Here is a 19,678-nt window from a genome sequence, read left to right as displayed (position 1 = left end):
CTGGCCTATCCACACGTTTACCTCTGCAAACATCTGGTGAGAATTGTTGAGCAGTTGATCCTGGGCTAGCAGCTGTGTAGGTGGGTTGTTGCAGCACCCGTTGCCCCTTCTGAATGGGGAATTCCCCAGGGTGTGCATATCCATGGTCTACAGGATGGTGGAGTGGATCCACACATGGAGGCGACCTTATCTAGGACAGGTGGCTTTCATTACCTTCCAGGAGCTCCTAATGCAAATGTGGCTGTGCCCTCCATTCAGCCCTTACTTGTGTATGCATATACTTTGTCATCTACCTACATACTGAACCATGTGTGCTTATGCGTGCAATTCCCTTTCCTTATACATCCCCACATCTGCTTAAGGAGCCTCTGTGGATAAATTCCTCCTAATCAACATACTGGCACCAGCATGTTCCCCTCTGCCACCATCTGGGAGTTCACAGGCAATGACCCTGGGTCAAGTGCAAGGACAGGAGGTGTCTGTGGCGTGGCACCTAGCTCCTGTCCTGACTGGCCGAGAGTGGGATCCCTGCCATCTGAGGGCCAGGGAGAGCCCTGGGAGTGGAGCCAGGCACTGTGGTTTGTGGCCTGGGTGGCAGTGATGCCTCCGTCTGTGTTCCTGGACAGTAGCGCTGAGTCCCTCAGCTTCCAAGCTGGCTGCCCGAGACTCTGTCACAGTGGCCTGTCAGTGACTCAGAGCATCTGCCTCCCTGGCACCTGTTGGGCAAGCCGGCAGTGCAGAGCCAGTGACGAGGTCGCATGCAGACTGATGCTGAGTGAGCTGCAATCCTGGCCTTTGATCCCCTTGAAGGGATGTCCAGAGGGAAGGGGGCAGCTCAGTAGACATAGGTGTCCTCCACAGAAGGGGTACCGGAGGGCAGCTGGACACCCACAAGATGGCACGGGGTGGTTTTTTGCTCTGTGAAGGGCGGAGGGAGGAACTGTAGGGACATTGCTGTTGGCATTTGTGGTGTAACACTGCCATCAAGTGGAAGTTGTTTGCGCATCCACCAGCCCTGGTGGCCATATGCCTGCATGGGACTGGTGTAGCTGAGAAGCCAGGGTTCAGGCTGTACCCTGGGAGGGTTCAGAGTCTAGGTAGGCCTGAGCCAGCTTGGTACCAGCGTCTTGTGGGCTGTGGAGGCCCAGGCATAGGCATGGCCAGGGGGCCGAGCTCCAGGGTATGTGGTGGCTGTGACCCAGCTGGACAGAACTCGGGAGTCTGGCGGCGGCCATGTCTGGGCGGGGCTTGCAGAATTCTCTGCAAAGCCCTAGGTTGGTCCTGGTCAGGATTTCCTCTGATTTCCCTCCTGGCCCAGCATCCAAGAGTACTGTGGCCATTGTATTATGTGACCTTGGCCCCAAGAGGATTCCTTTAGCCCTGAACCTGCCTCCTAGAAGACCACAAAGCTCTTCCAGTTTCAAAATCTACAGATCCATTTCCCCTCCTCTGAACCTGGCGCACAGTCTTTTTGATATCATTATATGGCCCCCTAAAAGTCCCCCAAAAGTCCCACCTGGGGTGCCATATGATATCACCATAGGCTTATTAATAAATTCCCAATATTAATAAGCCTGTGTGGGTTCTTGTCTAATATTCAGAGAAGAATTCTGAATACTGGCATAAATGAATGAGGCAGCATTTTAAATGGAGTCACATTTTAAATGATACGTTTTAAGCTTTTATTCAGTGAGAGAAGTGCATAGGAGAATGAGGGCACTATCTAAAAGGAAAGAGGTAAATCTGGATTCATACCGAGTACCAGGAGCCAGCCATGTGGATAAGCATCTAGGCCAGGAAGCATGGGGCAGGTGGCCCCAAGGCTACTTGCCCTGGAGGCCTAGGGCCACAGCAAACGCCCCCCCCCCCCCCCCCCGCACTGGCAAAAAGCTAAAGAAAGGAAAAGGGCAGGCACACCGTGTCCCAGGCTTTTTAATCTACTTCCAACGGTGAGTGGTTTATTAACCTGATTGGACGGTGGGTGCACAGATGTGGCCATGTAGGGGCATGAGGTCGCACAGGGGTGTGGTGAAGGCGTGGTCTTCCAGCTCACAAACCTGATCAATTTTATTCTGTATGCCTGCCTACAACACTTTCATTTGGCTTCCCTGTGTACTCTTGTGAAGTTCCAGTCCCAGGACGAGCATAGAGCCACTCCTGACTGAAGTTGTCCTTAGCAGAAGGAGCTTGCAAATATAGCAGTGCCCCCTATTCAGCCCCACCCCTTCACACGTTCATTCTCACCTGCATGTGCAGATACCTTCTCATTTCCCAGCTTATTCACTTGTACATATGTGCACTTATTCCACTTCTTTTGGCAACCCTACCTCTGCCTTGGAGATCCACTGTGGATACATGTTCGTCCTTATTAGAGAAATGTGTTTCCCTATGCCCAAATCTGGGATTTTCAGACAATGACCCTGAGCCTGAGCCGGTGCATGGACAGAGGGTGTCTTTGGTTGTGGCCCCTGGCTGCACTCCTGCTTGTTCTGGATTGTGGGACCCTCCTTGTCTGCACACCGGGGGCGGGGTGGGGGAACCCTTGTGAGAGGAGGCAGGTCCTGAGGCCTGGGGTCCTGGGATGGCTATAACTCCTCACTCTCTGCTCCTTCCCAGTACTTCTAGGTTCTTACCCTTTTTGCCAGAGACTGCTGGTAAAACTGGCCTGTCAATCAGTGAGAAGATGTGGTTGTCCAGGACCTTCTGGGCAGCTGTCGTTGGGGGACCAGAGTGAACAGATCCCAGTGAGACTACTTCCCAATGGAGTCACCTACGGGGCCCTTGCCAGTTCTCAGAGGACTGAAGCCAGCTGCGGGGTATGCAGTATGGAAGCACTAAGCGCAGGTGTGCTGGCGAGCATCGTTGTGCAATGGTATGGAAGGCAGTCCAGGAGGACAATGCAGAAGCCAGGCTGCATGGGCTCAGGGACGGTGCAGCACCCAGTCCCATAGCTGTGTCTATTCCCTTAAAAGTCAGAAGGAGCCGCTCTGCTCTGCTGTGTAACTACCTCCTTGGGTTCCCGCTGGTCAGCACTGGGTGTTTTTTGCAGCACAAAGGGCGGAGGGAGGACTAGCTGGGACTGGGCAGGTGATATTTGCGATACAATACTGCCATCAAGTGGAAGTGGTTTGCAGATCCCAGGAGCCCTGGCGTCTGTACACCTGCGCAGGACTGGCTTGGCTGGGATGTGACGTTGCTGGTGGGTCCTGGGCAGAGCCCTGGGAGGGCACAGAGCCCTTGGACACTCTGCCAGCTTGGCTGCCGGTGTCATGTGGGCTGTAGAAGGTCCGGATACAGGCAGGACCAGGGTACTGAGTTCCAGGGCGTGTGATAGCTGCAGCCAAGCTCTGCAGAGCTCAGGAGCCTGGTGGCAGCCATGTTGGGGCGGGGCTTGTGGAAGCCTCAGCCATTTTACTTTACTGGTAGTTGTGGGCATTTTCCTCCCTCCCGTTGTCTTAGGAGTGAAGTAGGGAGCCACCTTCTTGGGGTACAGTTCTGTGGAAGGCTCTGCAGATCCAAGGGGGCTTGCAGAGGGACAGTGGGCTGCACGAACGCTAATGAGGACTGGTGTATTTTCCTTCCTCTTTCCATTTTCGGAGGTGACCTATTCAGCCTGCCTACCACATGCAGGTGAGGACCCCAGTCCCTGCGGGAACACCTACACTGTGCAAAGTGGAATGGCTTGCGATAGTCCTAACAGGGATGCTGGGCACCCGGGAAAGCTGAGAGATCTATTTCCTGTGCTGAAGAGGCCATAGAGAGCCATGACAGGTGCAGCTTTGGACCTGAGACCTGGAATTTCATGAAGCACACAAGCTTAGTGGAGAATACTCAGAAACTTCTCCATCCGCTTATGTCAAGAGACATAGTGCCCTGGAGATGCTTCAGCTCCTGTTTATAAAACATGGCAGCCACCGAGGACTGGACCCCACTGTCTCTGCAGCCTGCAGGACTGACCACTCAGGTTCCCTTGATGGGGGAAGCTCAGCTCTCATTTTTCATACCAACTGTGGTGGTGGCTACTCTGCTGCCAGTATCCCATTTTACCTCATCGCTGGAGCCTTCCCCATGGGATGTACTGGAGGACACAGAGGCCATTCTGAAACAGCTTCCGCTGGATGGCACTGCTGCTCCAGAAGTGGAACCATCCCGTCTTCCCCAGCTCTCCCTCCGCTTTTTGTGCCTGAAAAAAACAATGGAGTACTCCAAACAGAAAAAGCCAAGAATTAAGGATTACTGTGTTGGGGTACCTTAGCAAGTGGTGTCTCTCATTGAATATTCTCTCTGGGGACTATAATGTCAGTGGGAAGACAAGAAACACGGTGTGTCTATCTGTGGAAGCATCATCTCCTATGGGTTTTGGGCAGAATATCTTCTTCACCATTCTTAGTTTCCTCTACACACCGGTGGAATTTTATACACCTTCCTGGGTCCTGTCTTCTTCCATAGCATCCTGCTTTCATGGGGACAGGAAGTCACAGCTTGTGCTAGGATGACTGCCCAGATTTCCAACTTGTTCTTGCCTCTGTAAATCTCTTGTACGTTCCTTGACCTCAGCCCAGAGATTCCAGAGGCTCCTTCTCTGCCTGAACCTTTACCCTGTCAAGGACTCAGGAGCAGCCCTTGTGGCTGGAGTGCTTTGTGGAGATGTCAGGAATTGTCAGAGCCAAGTCTAGCTAGTGCATGGTGAGGGTGATCCCTGGGTGACCTCCAGGGATCTGTGATAGCTCTCTGATGCTGAATTTCCCAGGTTCCCACCCGTGGTTCAGGTGGATGAGCCCAGGCTCCAGCATGTAGCTGACCTTGGTTCTAGGGCCCCTAGGATTGCAGCTCCTTCTGGGAGGCTGTGTGCCATGCTAGGCACCCGCTGGGTATTTTTTGCTGCCTGAATGGCAGAGGGAGGTCCTGCACAGCATGGCAGGTGGCATCTGAGGTGTAGTACTTCCACCAAGAGGAAGTCATTTGTGAATCCTGCCAGCATTGAAGGCTGTGCAGCTGGCTTGACAGGGAAGTGAGGGTGCCAGCAGGTCCCTGGGTCACGCACTGGGAGGGCTCAGGCCCTTGGAGGCCCCGGCCAGCTCAGGCCCCCTGCATCTTGTGGGCTGTAGAGGCTCCGGACACAGGCAGGGCCAGGGGGCCAAGCTCCAGGGTGTGTGGTGGCTGTGGCCCCGCGGGGCAGAGCTCAGGAGCTTGGTGGCAGCCATGTCTGGGTGAGTCTAGTGGAAACCACTGACATGGATCCGTGAGCAGGAGCTGGGGGCATTTGCCTCCCTTCCCTTGTCCTAGGCATGAGTGGGGCATCACTCCATCTGGGCAGAGTTCTTTGGCAGGCTCCCCGGGGGTAAGGAGCTCCCAGGTGAAGTTCCGCAGGGGCTTGCAGAGGGAAAAGGGGTTGCCTGAGCATCATAGGAGTTGGCGCATTTTCCTCCCTCTGTCCCCTCAGAGGTGATCAGCCTGCCTGCCACATTCCATGAGGACCCCAGGCTCCACAGGAGCAAAGACACAGGGGAGAATGGCTGCCTTCAGGACTAACAAGCATGCTGGGGACCTCCTGAACTGAAAGTGATGCTTTTGCTATGCTGAAGAAGCCATAAAGGGCAGGGACCAGGTTTCACCTTTGCTCAAGATGAAAGCACACAAACCCTCTATGGAATATTCAGAAACTTCTCCTTCTCCTTGTGTCAAGAGACACCATGTCCTGTCAAAACTACAGCACCATGTTGTAGAAAATGGCAGCCAGTGAGGGCTGGCCTCCAGGGCCTCTGCAGCCTGGCAGGCCTGGCCACTCATGATCTCTTGATGGGGCAGCCCAGTTCCCTCTCCTCATCACTGGAGCCTTGCTCATGGGATGTGCTGGATGCACACAGTTCATTCTGAAATGGCTTCCGCTGGATGGCGCTGCTGCTCCAGAAATGGAACCATCCCATCTTCCCCAGCTCTCCCTCCGCCTTTTGTGGCTGAAAAAAATAATGGTGTCCTCCACAAACAGGAACCCAATAGTGAAGGTTTCAGTGAAGGGGGTAGCTGGGCAGTGCTGTCCCTTAGTGGATGCTCTATCTTGTGAATGTAAATGTAGGTGGAAGACAGGAGTTTGAGTATCTATAGATACATGCTTCACATATTTGTTCTGGTCCGAATATTATAGTAAGGAATCCTCACTTTCCTTTGCAAAATTGTGGAAATTAAACCTGCCTCACTCTATTTTATCTTCTTCCAAAGCTTTTTAGCGTTTAATTCAGTCCTCTGGGAGAACAAGTACCCAACTTTCTTACTGATTTTTGCATCGTTTCTTTGTTCTGTCTACATGACCCCAACACTACAAGACCCACAGGCACTTTCTTGAGCAGAGTCCTAGGACTTTTTTTTAAGAGCAGCCCTAGAGGGAGTAAGGCATTGTGGGGATGCCATACACTGACGGGAACAATTCCTCCCCATGCACAGGCCGCGTCTCACCCTGGGTCCCTCCAGGGATCTGAGGTAGTTTCCTCACCTTAGTTCCCCAGGTTGCCACCCATGGGTCAGGTGGAGGAGCCCTGGCGCCAGCCCTCAGCTGACCTTGGGCAGGGGCAGTGGTTCTGCAGCTCCTTCCAGGCGCTGTGTGTGACATCTGGTTGTTGTCTCCACTCAGCCCCCACATAAGCTTTTACTCACTCGTATGTTGATGCATTCATTCAAACGGGCACACAGCCGCACGTTCTGGCATACTTAAAATACTCTGTGTTTGAGGCTGTGCTTGCTCTACTTTCATTGTCTCCCATATCCGTGTTGGGGTGGACACTGCTGAAATAGATTCCAGCATTACTGGGATCGTGTGTGTGTATTTTCCCTGCCAGCTCACTGATGGGGTTTGGACAATTGAGGACCTGAATCAGCTGCTAGGAGGGGCGGTGTGTGTTTTGGCTGTAGCACCTAGATCACCTCCTGATTGCCCATTGTGTGGTGTCTTTTTATCTGAAGAACAGGAATCAGCCCTGGAGAGGAGCCAGGTGCTCAGGTCCTGCTGTCTTAGGGTCCAGGATCCTTAATCTTCCCTCTCTCCCAGTGTCTTTGAGGTGGTGGTACTGCACTTCCCATCTTTGGGTCTGACCATTGGAGACCTGGTGTTCAGGCTGACTTCCCAGCAACTAGGAGAACCCCCAGGTCAGAGAGTGCCCAGTGGGGAGGTAGGTGGTCTGGGCCCACCTGTGCTGCCAGGGCTGCTATTTCCTGTGCTCTCTTCCTTGTCCAGTGGTAATGATATCAGCTGTGTTTTCAAGTCTACATTCTTAAGGTGACATTATGGAGACAATTTCTTTGGAGCTTCCTCTCAGGATGGAGAGTCAGTTGTCAGAGCTAGGGCACTAGATTTCTGACTGCAACCAGGTGGATACATGTTGATTCTTGGTTTAATATAAAATGGCAGAGGGAAGAATAAGAGGGCTGGGACCACCCGGGATGTTATCAGGGTCTGGGCAGGACTTAGAAGTGCACGATACTGGGCTTCTGCAGTAGGTGCTGGGCTTCAGGCCTTTGTCTCACACACACACAGACACACAGACACACAGACACACAGGCTAGGTTTCTGACTTGCTACCTAACATACCAGTATGAGTTTCCTTCTGCCAAACCTGGGAGTTCTCAAGCACTGATCCTTGGTCCAGTGCAAGGAGAGTTGTTATGTTTGCTGGGATTCGTGGCTCCAGTCCTCACTGGCCTGAGTATAGGACCCTGATTATCCAGCCCAGGGGGTAGCTCTGTGAGAGTGCAGAGGCACGGAGGCCTGTGGTCCTGGGGTGGCTGTAACCCTTCTCTCTCTTCCTTCCCAGTACCTCTGGGATCAGACCCTTTAACTGTGCCTGGATGAGACTTCATGTCAAAATGACTTGTCAGTGACTGGGTCAGTATATCTGCCTGTCCTGGACTTCCTGGGAAAGCTGGCGTGGCAGGGCTGTGTGACAATGTCTCAGTCCAACTGTTGTCAGTATAGGATTGCATCAGAGTCACCTATGCCTTGATCCCAGAGGGCTGAAGCCATTTGTAGTGCTGACACTGCAGCCTGGCTAGGCATTGTGCCTAGCACCGCTGGTGTTGCCCTTAGGAGTGTCCATTGAGTGCTGGTCCTGAGGACAGCCCAAGAGTTACTTTTTGAGGCCAGGCTTCCTGGGCACCAGATGGCTTCAGCACCCAGTGCATTGCCTTAACTCCTCTTGCTCCCCTCAGAACCAGGCACTGTACCCTTGTGGATTGCAGCTTTGCTTTGCACCCACTGGACAGCGCCGTTTTTTTCCTTCACAAAGGGAGGAGGGAGGACCCGCGGGTACAGGGCAGATGGCATTTGTGGTGCAATACTGCCATCAAGAGGAATTCATTTGCGGATACTGCCAGGCTGGCGGCTGAGCGCCTGCGCAGAACTGGCTTCCCAGGAACATGAGGGTGCAGGCGGGTGCTGAGGCCATTTCCGCAGGGGCTCAAAGCCCTTGGAGTCCCGGGGCAGCTCAGTTTCCTGCAACGAGTGGGCTCTGGAGGCTCTGGACACAGGCAGTGGCAGGGGCTGGGCTCCGGGACTTACAGCCTTTGTGTCCTAGCTTGGAAGAGTCGGGAGCCTGGTGGCGGCCATGTCTGGGCGGGGCTTGTGGAAGCCTCAGCCATTTTGTCTGAGCAGGAGCTGTGGGCATTTTCATCTCTCATCTTGTTTTAGGAGTGAAGTAGGGTGCAGCATTTTCTATTCTGAATTTTCTGGGAGACTCCCAGTGCCTGGTGGAGGAACACAGGGGCTTGTTGAGGGAAAGGGGGTTACATGAGCACCAAAGGGACTGGAGCATTTTCCTACCTCTGTCCCCTCATAGGTGACCTGATCAGCATGGTGGCCATCTCAGGAGGACCCCGGTCCCCGCAGGAGCACAGAAGCAGTCCAGTGGGGAACAGCGGTCATCAGTGTGACAGGTGTGCGGGCTCCTCCTCAGTGCCAGACAGGTGTCTCCTGTGCTGAGGGAGCTGTGACATCAGGGAGCAGGAATCTGCTGTGCTCCTGAGACCTGCAGGGTGTGGAGGGCAGGGAGAATAAAGCTCACACAGTGCAGGGGGAGCAGAGCTGCTCAGGCTCCCTGCTGTGACCTGGTGGGGAGAGTCAGGACCTGCTGCCTCCCCTCAGTGCCCTAAGCTGCTTCAGCTCCAGGCTGTGCACCATGGCGGCCACTGAGCACTGTCCCACATGACTTCTCTAGCCTTGCAGACCAGGCCTCTCAGGATCCCTGGGTGGGGGAGCCCTGCACTCAACTTTCCACACCAACCTTGCTGGTGCCTGCTCTGGGCACTGAAGTCACTCTCCCTCACTTGCGAGCCTTCCACATGGGATGTGCTGGAGGACACAGAGGCCATTCTGAAACAGCTTCCGCTGGATGGCGCTGCTGCTCCAGAAATGGAAGCACCCGGTCTTCCCCATCTCTCCCTCCGCCTTTTGAGGCTGAAAAAAAAGGATGTCCTCCAAATACAGGAACCAGAACATGGAGGTTGACTGTTTGGGGGTGCATGGGCAATGCTGTCCCTTAATTGAAGGCTTTCTCTGATGACTGTAATGGAATGTAGTACCTGTTGATACATCATCTCCTTATGGGATGTTGATCAGAATATTTCAGAATATTGTTTGTTTTTTAAACCTTGTGCCAAATTTTACCTAGCTGTCAATTTATTTACTTAATTACAATTATTTTTTGTTAAGAAGGCTTTTATTTAACGACTATAAATTTTATAGGTATAGGCCAGCGCTGCGTCTCAATAGGCTAATCCTCTGTCTATGCGGCGCCGGCACACCGGGTTCTAGTCCTGGTTGCCCCTCTTCAGTCCAGCTCTCTGCTGTGGCCTGGGAGTGCAGTGGAGAATGGCCCAGGTCCTTGGGCCCTGCACCCCCATGGGAAACCAGGAGAAGCACCTGGCTCCTGCCTTCAGATTAGCACGGTGCGCCGGCCGCAGCAGCCATTGGAGGGTGAACCAATGGTAAAGGAAGACCTTTCTCTCTGTCTCTCTCTCACTGTCCACTCTGCCTGTCAAAAAAAAAAAAATTCATAGGTACTGTTTTAGGAATATAGTGGTTCTTCTCCCCCATACCCACCCTCCCACCTCCACTCCTATCTCACCTCCTACTCCCTCTCCTATCTCATCCTTCATTAAGATTCATTTTTAATTAACTTTATATACAGAAGACCAACTCTATAATAAGTAATGATTTCAACAATTTGCACCCAGACACATACATACAAACTATAAAATACTGTTTGAGAACAAGTTTTACAGTTAATTCTCTTAGTACAACTCATTGTGGACAGAGATCCCTACATGGGGAGTAAGTACACAGTGATTCCTGTTGTTAATTTAATAATTAACACTCTTATGATGTCAGTGATCACACGAGGCTCTTGACATGAGCTGTCAAGGCTATGGAAGCCGTTTGAGTCCACAAACTCCATCAGTATTTAGACAAGGCCATAATCAAAGTGGAAGTTCTCTCCCTTCGGAGAAAAGTACATCCTTCTTTGATGGCCCCTTCTTTCCACTGGGGTCTCACTCACAGAGATCTTTCATGTAGAGCATTTTTTTTGTCAGTGTCGTGGCTTTCAATGCCTGAAGTGCTTTCATGGGCTTCTCAGCTAGATTCGAATGCCATTAGGGCTGATTCTAAGGTCAGAGTGGTGTTTAGGGCATTTGTCATTCTATGAGTCTGCTGTGTGGACTGCTTCCCCTGTTGGCATTTTCTTTACCTTTTAATTCTATCGTTATTACCAGTCACTTGGTCGTATTTATGTTATTCCTTTGACACTTATTCCTATCTATGTGATTCCACACTTCATTTTTTTTTAAGATTTATTTATTTATTTGAAAGGCATAGTTGCACAGAGAAGGAGAGGTAGAGAGAGAGAAAGAGGGGTCTTCCATCCACTGGTTCACTCCCCAGTTGGCCGCAATGGCCAGAGCTGAGCCGTTCTGAAGCCAGGAGCTTCTTCTGGGTCTCCCACGTGGGTACAGGGGCCCAAGCACTTGGGCCATCTTCCACTGCTTTCCCAGGCCATAGCAGAGAGCTGGATGGGAAGTGGAGCAGCTGGGACTAGAACTGGAGCCCATATGGGATGCCGGCACTATAGGCGGTGGCATTACTGGATACACCACAGTGCCGGCCCCTCCACAGTTATTTTTTACTGGGATCTACAGAATATCTTCCTAACCACTCCAGGATTTCTGTGCACACTTTTGGAATTTATACACACTCCCCTGAGTTCTTTTTCATGAGTATTCTTCTGTTTTGAGCAGAGTAAGTCAGAGCTTCACATGGAATGAGCCAGAATTTTCCCTCTTGTTATTGCCTCAGTTCCTCCCTCCTGTCTCCATGACCCCGCCCCAGGTAGAACCCCAGAGGCACCTACTCAAGGCAGAAGCTTCCTCCTCTTAAGGACTCAGGAGTAGCCCTAATGGGAGGAGGGATTGTGAGTATGTATTTTTTGTCCTATTCCTCTTATATTCCCCATATTCACCTTGGAGTTGCCACTCTTGAAATAGATTATTCCCGATATCCAGGATATCATAGCTGTATATTTTCTCTGCCAGCCCACTGGTGGATATTGTACAGCAGTTTACCCTGGGTCAGGCGGATGTCTGGTGAAGCACCTGCCTCCCATCCGGACTGGCCCCTTATTATCTGAAGGCCCCAATGTCTTGGGGTGGTGGTTCCTTGTCAGTATTCACTCACTCCAAATGTTTCTGAGTCGGTGATTCTGCACTTCCCCTTTTTCTGTATGACTGTTGGAGACTTGGTGGTCAGGCTGGATTTTCAGCAACTTATGAGAATGCCCAGGTCAGAGGGGTTCCAGGTAAGAGGCAGGTGGTTTGGGATCTTCTATACGCCCACTCGAGGTTTTTCCCATGGCTTCATCCTTGTCTAGTCACAAAGATAGCAGTTGTGTTTAATGAGTTGAAATCCATTCATAAGATTTTATCCTGTGGCTGTAGCCTTTGGGAACCATACTCTGGGAGACTGTGCAGGATGGAGGATGAGATTGTAAGAGCCAGGGGTGCCAGGTTTCAGACTGGATCTAAGTGGATACAGGTTGACTCTTGGTTTAGCAGAAGAAGCTGAGGAAGAAGAATAGGGGTGTGTGGGTACTAGAGAAGGCCTGTTGGCATTTCTCATTCATTACTGTGATCAAGATGATCTTTTTGCCCATCCTGAAATATGTTGCGTTACCTGGGCGAGTGCTGTCCGTTAGTGAATGTTCTCCCTTGACAAGAGAAGAAACAGAATCTGTGCTTTATGGACTAACAGAAACCACTGGCAAGGTGTGCTTACTTGGCTAAGTGGGACAATCAACTCCTGCTCTCTTATGCACAGGTGTGCTGGCTCATGGGTCAGGGACTCTATCAGAGGCCTGTCCTCAGTGCTGTAGGTGTCTCCTCCGAGGGGAGCAGAGGCCTAGGCTGTTGGGTTTTCTTCCGTTTCATTTCTGGAAGATCCTAGTGCTTAACAGCAGTGAGGTAGAATCATTTTGGTGTCATGTTTGTCACCAGCCCTCCAGATCCAGATGTCAGGACATGCTGCAGCCCCAACTCAAGCCCACCCTGGTTCTTTCTGGGCCTCCTACTCAGACACCTCACTTCGTTTCTGTTCCAGATCCACTAACCATCAGGAGTGTCTGCCAAGGCCAGGGACCAAATGCATACTCCTGGGACCATAGCCCTTCTTCAGAGATCTTGACTCTTCCAGAGTTAGGTGTCCAGATGTCTGGGACGGGTCATAGTGTTTTCCAGATCCTACCTGGTAAAGGCCTTGTCCTGGTCAGCTGTTGTTAGGAGTCTGCCAGAAAGTCTCTTGACCCTCTAGTCTCCTATGCTCCTTTTCCTTCATACACTCCAATGGTGCAGAAACCTGTCTGTGTCCATTCATTTCCCACTCTTCAGGTTGCATAGTTTTGCCATGTGGTCTTATGTGGGTGAAAAATTCCAGGGCTGTGAGCCCTGTTACCCAAACCCTGGGTCAGGATTGACTTAAAATTCTTATGGGTTGGTCCCCGGTCCAAGGCTATGACTTTGATGGTGCTGATTCCCTCTGCTCCTTAGAGCTGGGCTATGGTCTTGCATGTCTTATAGACACCTCCTTGGTCACCTGTGTTTGCAGTGAGGAACCCTGTGAAATAATGCAAATCTGTTAGCAGAGCGTGTGTGCTGAACTGTTCCTGACCACAGGTGTCTGGAATCACACTGTGGAGGGTGATGTCCAACTCGAGCACTGGTCCTGAGTGGGATCCTCAGCCTGCTGGGTCCTGTGGTCAGTGTGACTGAGAAGGTGTCCTGGGGGTCTGTGTCACTGACTGTGTTGTTGGGAGTAAGTGTAAACCAGCTGGCATGCACATCCCAAGTCTTCTTGTCCTGTTGTACTCTGCCATCCTCAGCAGTTTTGCAGCCTCTGTACAAGGTGCAGCCTCTGACAGAGTGACCCCCACTACCCTTCTCTGTTTTGCAGGGCCTGGGTCCTGCAGCTGGGTCTATATTCCCAAGGGTTTGGAGAGCCCAGGGCAGTGTCTGCTGCCTGACACCAGCTGAGATTCTAGAGCAAGGTCAAGCTAGAGGAAAAGTGCTGTGCAGTGCTTCTGGCTCCAAACTGCCAATCATGCTTAGCACAGTGACCTGCCATTATTCCCCCCCCCCCCCCCCCCCCCCCGGCCAACTTCCTAGTGTGTGTGATCTCCCAGGTCTCTTCCCTGGACAATCCACACTCTCATGTTTTCACACTGGCTCTGGAACTGCTTACTGAGTTGGTGGAAGCCATTGTTAGCATTATGGAGACCCCCCACAACCACTGTTTCTCATATTAGAAGGCATCTGTCATAGTCCAGTGACAAGGTGCAACTCAGACTGTGCCTGGGTGAGCTCAGGTCCCAGCATGACAGGGGCATTAAACTGGATCCCCGAAGACTGAAGCTAAGTGGGATGCAGTGGGTTTGGCCGGACTAGGTGCAGGTGCCATACCATGGCTGGGGTGACCTGATGTGCATCCCCAGAGGAGTGTACTGCCAGTAGGCTGCACGCTTATGTGGCTTGTGCAGCAACCAGTGCTTTGCTTTAGCTCCTTGTGCTCATGTTAGGGACTGGCAGAGGCCATGTAGGGAGCAGCCATTTTGGGTTCCTGTTGTATAGGGCTGTGCGTTTTTTTGCTGCATGAAGGGCGGAGGGGAGGACTTGTCGGGGCAAGGCAGGTGGCATTTGTGGTGTAATACTGCCATCAAGTGGAAGTGGTTTGCGTATCCCTCCAGCCCTTGCAGCTGTGTGTCTGCCAGGTACTGGCTTGGCAGGGAAGTGAGGGCACAAAGGGGTCCTGGGCTGTGCCCAGGGAGAGTCCAGAACCGTTGGAGGCCAATCAGTCGTGTAGGCTGTAGAGGGCTGGACAGAGGCATGGCCAGGGTTCTGAGCTCCAGGGTGTGTTGCTATTGTGGTCCAGAGGAACATAACTCGTGAGCCTGGTGGCTGCCATGTTTGGGCGGGGCTTCTTAAAACCTCCGCCATTTTGTCCTAGCAGGAGCTGTTGGCATTTTCCTCCCTCCTCTTAGGAGTGAAGTAGGGTGCCACCCTGTCTAGGCTGAATTCTCTGGAAGGCTCCCTGTGTCCAAGGAGCTCCCTGTTGAAGGTTCGTAGGGGTTTGCAGGAGCACCAATGGGGACTGGAGCATTTTCTTTCCTCTGTGTCCTCAGTGGTGGTCTGTGAATGTCAGTGAGGATACAAGAAGCAGAATCTGTGTGTCTGTAGATGGTTCGTTCCCATATTTGTTTTGATCAGAATATCACCATAACCACTCCCCACTTTCCTCTGCATAATTGCGTAAGTAATTGCACCTCCCTGGATGCAGTTTGCTTCCACAGCATCCTGTATTTATGGGGAAGGTAAACCGGTGCCTCTGATAAAGTGACCTCTCCAATTTCTGACTTGTTTTCTCTCAGCTCCTCTCTCTGTTGTCATGACCCCCCCACGCAGTATGTGCCCATAGGCACCTTCCCCAGCAAAAACCTTCGACTTTTTATGGACTTCGGAGCAACCCTAGAGGGCATAAAGCATTGTGGGATGCCAGGCACTATGGGGCCGATTCCTCCCAGTGCACAGTTCGGGTCTTGCTGGGTCCCCTCCAGGGATCTGTGGCAGTTGCCTCACTCTGAGCTCCCCAGGTTGCCACCCATGGGTCAGGTGGATGAGCCCTGGTGCCAGCCCTCAGCTGACCTTGGATAGGGGCAGAGAGGTTCTGCAGCTCCTTCTAGGTGGCTGGGTGTGGCATCTGGTTGTTGTCTCCACTCAGCCCCCAAATAGCCTTTTTATTCGCTTGTTTGTTCATGTATTAAGCAGGCACACCCACCATGTTCTTTTATACTTAATAGGCTCTTTGCATTTCTCTGCATGCTTTACCTTACTCCTTTTATTTTCTCCCAGATCCTAATTGGAGATGGATTCCATCCAGCTACTGGGATATCATGTCTGTGTATTTTCCCTGCCAGCCCATTCATGGAAGTTGGACAATGATTGGACACCTGAATCAGGTGCTAGGAGGGGAGGTGTTTGTCTTAGCTTTAGCACCTAGTTTACCTCCTGAATGCCCATTGTGTGTCCTAGCCTGTGGGGACTTTGCATGGATCCCCGAGGGCTGAGGCCACTTGAATGCAGACTATGGCCCTGTTAGGCTGAAGTCCCTACTATGGCTGTGGTTTCCTTACAGATTTCCCTTGTGCACTGTTCCTGTGTGCAGACACAAGGAGTGTACTGTGACCAGGCTGCCCATTTATGGGGTTGGCGCAGTATCCAGTGCTGTGTTTACTCCTCCTGCTCCCCTCAGCCAGGTAGAGAGGCCATGCTGGGCAGCAGCCATTTTAGGTTCCTGCTGAACAGCTCTGGGCATTTTTTAGATGCATAAAAGGCAGAGAGAAGACATGTTGGGGGCCAGGGTAGGTTGCATTTGTGGTGCAATACTGCCATCAAGAAGAAGTGGTTTGAGCATCCCGTTAGCACTTGCAGCTGTGCGCATGTCCGGGACTGGCTTAGCAGAATAGAGAGTGTGCAGGTGCGTCACAAGGCTGTACCCTGTGAGAGCTCAGAGCCCTTGGCTCCAGGACCAACTTGGCCCTTGCGTCCTGTGGGTTGTGGAGGCCCTCAACACAGGCCGGGTCACAGGGCCAAGCTCTGGGGTGTATGGCGACTTGGCCCAGCAGGTAGAACTCTGGTTCCTGGTGGTGGCCATGTCTGGGCGGGGCTTGCAGAAGTCTGCAAAGGCCTAGTGTTTTTCCTGATCAGGAATCCTTGATTTTCCTTCTGTGCCTGTGCCCTGGAGCATTGAGGTCACTGTTTTAGGTGACCTTTGGGCCCCAAGAGGACTCTTTCAACTTTGAACCTGCCTCCTCCTACAAGAACACAGGAGTCTTCCAGTTTCGGAATCTGCTTATTACAGAGTCAGAACTGATGCATTTCCCTTCCTCAGAACCTGGCTCAGATCCTTACATTCAGCCTCCCTGTGAGCTCCCGGTCCCAGCAGGAGCACAGAGCTGCTCCTGACTGCAGTTGTCCTTAGCAGAAGGAGCCTGGATGACAGGGGGCCCCTAGGGGTGGGGATCCATGGCAGTGTGGGAGGAGCCAGCAGAGGCAGTGACCAGGGGTGGATGCTGCCTATGAAGAACAGACTTTCTTTGAGGGGTGCCAGAAAGTGACACACAACTGGGACAGAAACGGACTTGAAACCCTGAACTGCTTTAGGTCTAGCTCCAGACAATCAGGAGTTCTCACCTGGTTTTTCAGCAGGGCCAATGTCCAGAGAAACTCAGCTCCTTGTCTCAAATATGGCGGCCAGTGAGGCCTGCCCTCCTCTGCCTCCTGTCCATGGCTGCCTGGGCCTCAGGTCCCACCCCTGGGTGACCTGATCCAGACCCATTAAAGAGTCTGCTGGTGGCCACTGGCCAACCACAAGAACCATGATTGCTTCCACCCCACTGTTGGCTAATCACAAACATTCTACTAGAGTCTACACCGAGTGAAGGGAAGGCACAGAGAATTTAAATTTCATGGCTGTGTTGCCCCACTATTGCCACCTGCCCCTCACCTTTTCCTCTCATTCCTCCCTTTATGGATGAACCCACCAAAGTAAGGCCCTGAATGAACGAGGCCTTTAAGCAGTGTCAGCTGTCTTGGGGTCCTGAGAGAACTGATTTCCCCTCTCTTTGCTCTCCTGTGCAATCTTGCTGTGTAGAACACAACAAATGCAGTAAGGACGTCTGCAGGTCTCTTCAGATATCGTAACGTTTTGCATTATAAGCTCTGATCACTCCTAGCTTCCTGGGCACACGTGAATTTATTTATAAAGATCTGGTACAATGTGGTTTTCAGAGGCAGAGTTGTTGCTTTCCTGGGTGTATTGAGTCCTAACCTCATGAAGGATGAATTCCCGGATGTTCTCTCATTATTTCCTCTCTTTCGTCCTTTTGCAGCCCATCCCGAGAGAGGACAGTGGAGACTTCCCTAGCCGGCATCTCATCCTGCTCAAAGACACAGAAGCTGGCCTGGGTAGGAAGCAGGCATGGTGAGTGCAGCAGGAAGTGAGAGGGCCCACCTCAGATGGGAGGACCAGGAGGACGATGCCTTGGCTCATTTCCCTGGGTCCAAGGTTGGCACTCCCTATGGAATATCCCAGGTCGTGTCTCCATGGTGTGGAGGAGTCCCGAGTGGATTCATACATGAAGGTGAATCTGTTCAGGACCTGTGGGTTTGCTTTACCACCCAGGTAGCTCCACATACAATTGCGGCTGTGCCCCCATTAAACAACCACCCCTTCATTCATTCATTTTCACTTGCCTGTAAAGATACTTCTCACACCCTGCTTAATCATGTCCATATATGCATAGTTATTCCCCTTCCTGTTCCATCCCCTCAATTGTCTGAATGATGCACTGTGGATAGAGATTCCTAATGCATGAGTCAGCACCAATATGTGTTTCCTTCTGCCAATATAAGGAGTTCTTTGGCAGTGACCTTGGGTCAGGTGCACGGAGAGTCGGTGTGTTTGGTGTAGGACCCTCATTGCCTGCACACCAGGGGAGAGCCCTGTGAGAGTAGAGAGGTACTGAGGCCTGTGGTCCTGGTATGGCTGTAACCCTTCCCTCTCTTCCTTCCCAGTACCTCTGGGTACAGACCCTTTATGTCTGCCTGGATGAGACATCATGTCATCATGTGAATATGACTTGTCAGTGACAGATTCAGAGTACCTGGCTGCCCTTTACCTCCTTGGCAAGCTGGTATGACAGGACTCAGTGACAGTGTCCCAATCCAACTAAACATTGATGGAAGTTGCCTACGAAGAGCTGACTTTCTATAGGGGTATGTTTGTAAGGTTCACAATAATGGAACAGAAAAGGACTGTTACTCGACTTGGTCTCAGTCATCATGAGTTTTCCAACTGCTTATTCTGTAGGCAAATGGCCACTAGAAGATGCAGCTCTAAGTTGCCCGTTATGGTGGGCCCCAAGGACTGCCCTCACTTGCCTTTTCACTCTAGTCGCCTTGACACCTAGGTCCCATACAGGTGTGGCCATGCCTCCATTCCTTTCATACCTGTTAAGGAGGCACCTGCTCAGGTGTTCGTGGCCAGCTTGTTCTGGATTCTGGGACCCTCCTTGTCTGCAGAACAGGGGGGACTCTTGTGAGAGGAGGCAGGTCCTGAGGCCTGGGGTCCTGGGATGGCTGTAACTCCTCACTCTTTGCTCCTTCCCAGTACCCCTAGAGGTTCCTATCCTTTTTGTCTGGCTCCCAGCGACTGCTGATCAACACTGGCCTGTCAATCAGTGAGAAGATGTGGTTGTCCAGGACCTTCTGGGCAGCTGTCGTTGGGGTACTGCAGTGAACAGATCCCCGTGAGACTACTTCCCAGTGGACTTGCCTGTGGAGCTCTTGCCGGTTCTCAGAGGGCTGAAGCCAGCTGCGGGGTATGTAGTATGGAAGCAGTAAGCGCAGGTGCCTTGGCGAGCTTTGGTTGTACAGTGGTATGCAAGGCAGTCCAGGAGGACAATGCAGAAGCCAGGATGCATGGACAGTGTAGCACCCAGTCCCCACAGCTGTGTCTGCTCCCTTCAGAGCTCTGCTGTGGAGCACTGGCTAGTTTTTTGCAGCACAAAGGGCGGAGGGAGGACTAGCTGGGGCAGGGCAGGTAGCATTTGCGATGCAATACTGCCATCAAGAGGAAGTTGTTTGCAGATCCCGCCTGCCCTGGCGTCTGTGCGCCTGCGCAGGACTGGCTTGGCAGGGAAGTGAGGGTGCTGGTGGTTCCCGAGCAGCACCCTGAGAGGGCTCAAGCCCTTGGAGGCTCGGGCCAGCTTGGGGCCCCCGCGTCTTGTGGGATTTGGAGACCCTGGACACAGGCAGTGCCGGTGGCCAAGCTCCAGGATGCTTGGCGGCTGCCGCCCAGCAAGGCAGAGCTCGGGGCCTGGTGGCGGCCATATCCGGGCGGGGCTTGTGGAAGCCTCAGCCATTTTGCAACTAGTAGAAGTTGTGGACGTTTTTCTCCCTCCCCTTGTCTTAGCAGTGAGATGGGTAGGCAGCCTCTCGGGGCAGCGATCTGTGCAAGTTTTCCTGTGTCTGAAGAGTTCTGTGGTGCAAGTCCAAGGGGGCTTGCAGAGGGACATGGAGCCTCCGCGTGAGC

At 52.3% G+C, this 19,678-nt stretch overlaps 1 protein-coding gene across 15 annotated transcripts in view; it reads left to right on the top strand.

Annotated features, from left to right (window-relative positions):
• LOC133753512 (uncharacterized) overlaps positions 1–19,678 on the top strand; it is a 212,508-nt gene that overhangs the window by 76,190 nt on the left and 116,640 nt on the right. For all 15 annotated transcript variants that reach the window (XR_009865069.1, XR_009865068.1, XM_062184180.1 and 12 more), the window contains exon 11: positions 17,475–17,566. Coding sequence is in view for 13 of the 15 variants with exons in the window: in XM_062184180.1 (XP_062040164.1) it covers positions 17,475–17,566 (92 nt within the window). In the remaining 2 variants the exon portion in view is untranslated. The remainder of the gene's footprint in view (positions 1–17,474; positions 17,567–19,678) is intronic.

The sequence above is a fragment of the Lepus europaeus genome, chromosome X (genome assembly GCF_033115175.1).
Source record: "Lepus europaeus isolate LE1 chromosome X, mLepTim1.pri, whole genome shotgun sequence".
Classification (NCBI taxonomy): Eukaryota; Metazoa; Chordata; class Mammalia; order Lagomorpha; family Leporidae; genus Lepus; species Lepus europaeus.
The sequence above is the reverse complement of the archived record's forward strand: the minus strand, read 5'-3'. Positions and strand labels throughout refer to the sequence as shown.